The sequence below is a fragment of the Myotis davidii genome, unplaced genomic scaffold (assembly GCF_000327345.1).
Source record: "Myotis davidii unplaced genomic scaffold, ASM32734v1 scaffold526, whole genome shotgun sequence".
In the NCBI taxonomy this organism is placed as follows: Eukaryota; Metazoa; Chordata; class Mammalia; order Chiroptera; family Vespertilionidae; genus Myotis; species Myotis davidii.
Genome location: NW_006296797.1, coordinates 490,085 through 497,066, shown reverse-complemented (window position 1 = coordinate 497,066; position 6,982 = coordinate 490,085). Strand labels below are relative to the sequence as shown.

The window sequence follows — 6,982 nt, the reverse complement described above, 5'->3', positions numbered from 1 at the left end:
AGCTGTGCTGTGTACCAATTCAAACTTTGTCAAGTAGTCCAAAGCAGGCAAGAAAGAAGGCATGGCAGGTTCATTTCCTTATGAATACAGTTTTACATGTTTCTCTTTCATTTTTTATTTTTACTGAGCATACTGTCTCTGATGCTAACTAAACACATTAAATATGTTAATAATCTTGGTTTCTACCACAGTATGTAACAGAAGACCTGTTGTCATATGTACTGTTTAGAGTTGGGGTGGTGTGGTGCATGTACATGGGATTGTTTTCCCCCAAGGTTTCTGGCCTCAAGTACAAAAACAAAACATAGCAAATGAGATATTTCGAACTACTTTGCTTCACACCATTCTTTGGGCTGCATTTGTGCCTAGTAGCCTTTGTTTTGAGACCCTTTGATAAGAACATTTATTTGTATTGACCTTAGTTACCGAGCAAATGCAACATGAAAATATGTTTTGTAGGGATGTCAAGCTAATTACTAGAACCAATAGCTAAGAAACCTAATTCTGAACTTGAAGGAGAATCTTCCAGGAGCTATAAACTAGGAAGAAACTACTCCCCCTGTGTTTCTCTCATCTCTGCTGATATTCCCATCCCTGTAATCTAGGTAAAAGATTGGGGATTTCTCTCTTGCAACATGGGTTGAAGGGATTGATGAAGGAAAGGTAAGGGGGGTAATACAAATAATTTTGCCTTGTCTAAAGGGTAGGACTTAAGTCTTGCTCTTGCACCCCTGTTTTGTTGCCTTTTTACCTACTAGAAGAGCTATTTCTCCTTAGCCTTTTGAGGCTTTATCAATGACTTAAATGATAGGATCAGAAAGTCTTACATAGCCAGTTTTTCCAAACCAGCTTCAATCAGAGTTTATAAATTGCATTTGGTTAAGATCCTTTAGTCTCTTAATCTCAACAATTGTAACCTTGATTCCCCCCCCCACCCCCCAAGAAAAAGTTTTCTTGAATGTCCTATATTTACTGATTTTTTTTCTACATGGTGTCAATTTTATATCCCCTGTGTGTCCTGATCTAGAGACTTTATTATTGGGTTCAGCTTGAATTTGCTTTAACAATGTTTAAAAGGGTAATGTTGCCCTGCTGGCATAGCTCTGCTAAGCATTGACATATGCACCAATAGGTCACGATTCAATTCTCCGTCAGGGCACATGTCCGGGTTGCAGGCTCCATCCCAGTACAGAGCATGCAGGAGGCAACTGATAGATGATTCTCATCATTGAGGTTTCTATCTCCCTCTCTCTGAAATCAGTAAAAACATTTTTTTAAAAAAATGGCCCTAGCCAGTTTGGCTCAGCTGTTAGAGCGTTGGCCTGAAGACAATGGTTGCGGATTGTATTCTGGCAAAGGGCACATATCTAGGTTGCAGGCTCAATCCCTGGTCCCAGTCCAGGCTCCCTGAACCTGCAACCAAGGTATGTGCCCTTCAAACCTGCCACCCTTGTCTGGGCTGATGGTCCATCACTTGAGACAAGCTAGCCAGGGCAACATTACACTTTTATTTATTCTTATTTGCTTTTTGTTAATCCTCACCCAAGAATATTTTTTCCCCCTTTTTTTTTTTTTTTTTTTTAGAGTGAGAGAGGGGGAGGGACAGAAACATCTATGTGAGAAATATCAATTGGTTGGTTGCCTCTCATGTGTGCTCAGATCAGGGCCAGGGATTGAACTCGACCCTTCTGTGCTTGGGCCAACACTCTTAACCACTGAGACACACCGGCCAGAACATTTCTAGGACATTTTATAGAAACATTTATCATAGACATAAATGTTTATTTATGGACTTGTAGAACTCGGGCAAAATAAAGCATGAACTTGAAAAACATTTGAATTAGTTTCTGTCTAAGAATTTTAGTATAGCCAATTCTTAAAATTACTTGCCTTTAAATTTTAATACCATTTGGAGGTAGAAAAGTGTCTCACATTTAATATATTTTTATATAGATATACGTGTGTGTGTGTGTGTATATAGACTCACATGCAGACAGACATTTTATCCATGAGAAAAACAGTATTAAAAAACAGTGGGATTCAAATTTTGCCCTGGAGGCCTTTACAATTTGTATTTGTCATTGACAAGTCAGGTCCCAAATGACCTTCCCTCTTTTAAAATATGACCAGCCATTTTTAACACTTCAAAAAATTGGGTTGACAACTAAATATCACAGATTGATTACCTAAATCCTCTTCAAAGGAGTGAGAGCAATTAAAAATGTTTTCCATTTATGCCTATTTTATCGTTTTTCTATATTTGGTACACGAAAATTAATGTAGATGTATAAGAATCCTCATTTCAGCCATCTTTCAAATATGTTTAGTGATTTCAGAAAGAGGAAGGGAGAGAAACATCAACTGGCGGTCTCCTGCACCTTCCCTACTGGGGATTGAGCCCAAAATCTGGGCATGTGCCCTGACCCAGGATTGAATAGTGACCTCCTGGTTCATGGGTTGATGCTCAACCATGGAGGAACACTGGCCAGGCTCAGCCAACTTAGTATCAATGAAGGGCAGATAGTCATGGGACTTAATGGCTTCTGAGGAATCATTTCCCATGTTAATTTTGAGGTCTGTAAAGTCTGAACAAACTTCCAGAAAAAACCAGGCCTTGTGTGTACTCCAGTCTCCTAAGAATACCCAAACCAGGGCCAGTAAGAGCTTCCCAGATGCAATGGGAACCGAAAGCACAGGTCCCTCGGTGCCCTTCCCTTCCCAAGGCTGCTGTCAGCTTTGGGATTGGGATCAGCTGCACTACTGCACTGGACAACTGGATGCTCGTCTCTGCCACTCTAGGTTCAGGGATCTGAAAAACTTCCATCATCCCATCAGCTGTTGAACAGCTCAAAAAAAGGCATGGTCCTGCGACTTGAAGCAAGGAGGCCCAGAATTCCAAGAGAAACACCCAAGTTCACTGGATGTGTCGAACCCAGTGGAGCACAATGGGCCCCTGCTGGTACCTCGCATTAGGTCTGGGTCCATTGGGTGGTCCTGGGTGGGCTTCTTTAGAATCTTGTGCTATGCCAAATAAATTGATGAACTTAGAGAATTACTTTTTTTTTTTTTTTTAGTTTAGAGCATTGGTTCTCATCTTCCTAATGCCACGACCCTTTAATACAGTTCATGTTGTGACCCCCAATTTCATTGTTGCAAATTGAACGTAAAGCATAGTGATTAATCACAAAACAATATGTAATTATATATGTTGGCTGATGGTCTTAGGCGACCCCTGTGAAAGGGTTGTGCAACCCCCAAACGGGTCACGACCCACACGTTGAGAACCGCTGGTTTAGAGGAAGGGAGAGAATTTGTTTTTCCACTTACGCATTCATTGGTTGATTCTTGAATTTTTTTTTATTACTGATTTCAGAGAGAGGAAAGGAGAGAAATAGAAACAACAATGATGAAAGAGAATCATTGATCAGCCGCCTCCTGCACACTTGCACTGGGGACTGTGCCGTGATGGAATCAAAATGTGACCTGGTTCACAGGTTGACGCTCAACCACTGAACCACAATCAACCATTGGTTGATTCTTGTATGTGCCCTGACAGAGAATCAAACCCACAACCTTGAGGTTTCAGGACAATGCTCTAACCAACTTAGCCACCTGGCAGGGCCCCTGTAGAAAATTTTTATGAGTTTATTATTTGAGCCAAACTGATGACATATGCCTGGTAGCAAGATCTCAAATGCACCAAATTCCATTGAGTTTTGATATGCATAGCAGAGCTACACTGGTAATATCTTTTATTAAATACATTTTTATTGATTTCAGAGAGGAAGAGAAAGAGAAACATCAATGATGAGAGAGAATCATTGATCTGCTGCCTCCTGCACGCCCCACACTGGGGATCGAGGACTGCAACCCAGGCATGTGCCCTTGACCAGAATCGAACGTGGGACTCTTCAGTCCACAGGGCAGCGCTCTATCCACTGAACCAAACCAGCTAGGGCTGTAGCAAAGCATTTTTTTTCATATGTTAATTTGATTGGTCTGTGCATTCTTGCTTTGATACTTAAAAAACAACTGAAGAGAGTCCTCAATAATTTTATTCCTGCCCTGGCCAGTGTTGCTCAGTTGGATGGGTGTCATCCAGTGCACCAAAAGGTTGCTAGGATTCCCAGTTAGGGCACATGACCAGGTTGTGGGCTTGATCCCTGGTAGGGCGGGTGCAGGAAGCAGCCGATTGATGTTTCCCTGACATCTCACATCAATGTTTCCCTCCCTCTCTGTAAAAAATCAATAAAATATATATTTTTAAAAACAGATGATGAATGAGAAGCAAATTTACCGGTTTTGCTCAAAGAAAACTCAGCCTTGGAGGCAGTTTCCCAGCTTGCTATCTGCAATCATGCCATGTACATTCTAAGTATATTTGGCATATTTTAAGTTCAGTGCTTTATGTAAAAAGTAGCTGTTTTTTTGTTTTTTTTAACAATGACTTTTTTAAAAAATATATTGATTTTTTATAGAGAGGAAGGGAGAGAAAATAGTTAGAAACATCGATGAGAGAGACATCCATCAGCTGCCTCCTGCACATCTCCTACTGGGGATGTGCCTGCAACCCAGGTACATGCCCTTGACCAGAATCGACCCTGGGACCTTTCAGTCCGCAGGCCGACGCTCTATCCACTGAGCCAAACCGGTTTCAGCAAAAGTACCTGTTTTTATGCTGTCTCTTCATCAGGGCATGAGCTCCAGAGTGTTTACTGGATTTTTTATTTAAAAAATTTTTTAAATATATTTTATTGATTTTTTACAGAGAGGAAGGGAGAAAGATAGTCAGAAACATCGATGAGAGAAACATCGATCAGCTGCCTCCTGCACATCCCCCACTGGGAATGTGCCCGCAACCCAGGTACACGCCCCCGACCGGAATAGAATCGGGGACCCTTCAGTCCGCAAGCCGACGCTCTATCCACTGAGCCAAACCGGTTTCGGCTAAAATTTATTGACTTTAGAAAGGGAGAGGGAAAGAAAGAAACATCGATGGTGAGAGAGTATCATTGATCAGCTGCCTCCTGCATGCCCCACACTGGGAATTGAGCCCATAATCCGGGCACATGCCCCTACTGGGAATCGAACCATGACCTCCTGGTTCATATGCTCAACCACTGAGCCACTCGGCCGGGCTGTTTACTGGATTTTTTAAATACTTCAGTTGTGCTCAGCCAACAAAGAACTTGGGCCTCAGAGGGTTTTGTTTTTGTTAATTACCAAAGAAATTGGTAAGTGAGTATATTATTTTCATTAGCACATGAGCTTTGAGGCCTCTGGGGCGAGATGTGGGACCCACAGTAGTCTCGTGTAGTTCTGCTTCCCTCACTAAGGCTGTCCTCTGCTCTCTGTCCCTTTCCCACCCTTCTCTCCACAAAAAGCTTTTTTTTCCCATCCTGTCCAACACAGGGCTTTTTTTTTTTATTGCTTAAAGTATTACAAAGGGTATTACATATATGTCCCTTTTTCCCCCCGCCCTTGACAATCGCCTGGCCTCCCCTACCCCCCAGTGTCTTATGTCCATTGGTTATGCTTATATGCATGCATACAAGTCCTTCGGTTGATTTCTTACCCCCCTGGTTGTCACAGGATCCTCAATCCCAGGCCAGGTCTTTAGTGCTGTCATAGCCAAACTCCTTCTCCACATACAAAGGGTATTTGCTCACTTTGTATGGTCTGCTATTGCCTCTTTCCTCTTCACTGAGGCTGTCGCATTCATCAGAGCCTCTGGAATCTTCGTCTCCATCACTGCTCTCCTTCTCTGGGTACTCATTGCGCCAATTATTCTCACTATTCTCATCTTCCTCTTCATCAACGCCCTCTTGTGGTTTGCCTTCATCCACCAGCTCCCACTCCTGGCTTACGGGCTGCACAGAGAGGACCTTCTGAATCCATCTTGGAATGGGCGCCTCCAAGGAGGAAGTGTCATACACATAGTCATCTTTCCGTTCCTCCCGGTGCCCGACACTTGGTCCATCCTCAGATATAGTCAACCGCCCGGGGAGCAACTCTACAGAATTGCAAGGAGTCACATCTGGATCAGATACTTTGCAGGAGGCGGCGGCAGCGGCCTCTGGGTCTCCTTCGTGGACCAGATCCAACAGCTGGAAGCCTGTGTCACTGTTGGCTTCTGGGTTTTCCCGGGCGTCCTCGGACTCCAGGTCATCCGAGAGAAGGCCCGAGGGTCGGCCCTCCTGCTGGATCTTCTGAGTCGAAGCGCGTAGCTCGTGGCGGATACACTGAGGGGTGGCCAGGGGTTGGGGCAGAGCGCGCAGGAGCGGCTGGACCAGGTCCTCCTGGGAGCATGTGGTGGCCACCAACTGGGAGACATTTTTCTCTGCTGCTTTCTCCAGACCCTCAGGGAGCGTGTCTCTGACCGCTGACTCCACCACATCTCTCCGGAGGCGTTTACTGGCCTCGGCAGGCTCCTCGCTGGGCTTCCGCTTCCCGCGGAGTATAGCGGCGCAACCAGCCTCCATACCAGGAGGGGTTTCCAAACGTGCGCAAAGTAAAGGAAACGTATTATTCTTTGCGTAAATCTCCAGTTATTCTTCTCTGCGTAAATCTCCAGTAAAGGATGAAAGAAAAACCCTATCTGAGGAGAAAGCAGAGAGTCCATAACAATCCCAGAGGTCCCTTCCCCAAGACCTACAACGCCTAGTTCACTTATGGTGGCGTTTTAGCGCTAGCGGTATTTTCTGCCCAAAGTTTGCACAAGATTTTTTCAAGTAAGTTTCTTGTACTTAGAAATGACAAGTTAAGAAAAAAAAAGTCTTTTAAACTTGAAAAGCATTGTACTCTGCGCAGGGTATTATGGGTATGCAAATGAGGCTAAGTCATCACCCTTGACATTGTACAGATACCTTAGTAGTCACTGGGTGCCTCTGGATCCTTCATTAGAGGGCGAAGCAGAGGTCAGGTCAGGCTGACTGGGCTCTAAACCTCATTCTGGTTCAACCATCGAAACTGGGTTTTTTCC

At 44.0% G+C, this 6,982-nt stretch overlaps 1 protein-coding gene and 1 pseudogene across 1 annotated transcript in view; one reads left to right on the top strand and one right to left on the bottom strand.

Moving 5' to 3' along the window:
* Window positions 1-2,470: 2,470 nt before the first annotated feature.
* The window catches only part of ISY1 (ISY1 splicing factor homolog), a 24,786-nt gene continuing 20,274 nt past the window's right edge, over window positions 2,471-6,982 (top strand). The window contains exon 1 of the mRNA XM_015569647.1: window positions 2,471-2,998. Coding sequence (XP_015425133.1) covers window positions 2,922-2,998 — 77 coding nt within the window. The 5' untranslated portion in view covers window positions 2,471-2,921. The remainder of the gene's footprint in view (window positions 2,999-6,982) is intronic.
* Window positions 5,564-6,886, bottom strand: LOC102774321 (annotated as a pseudogene).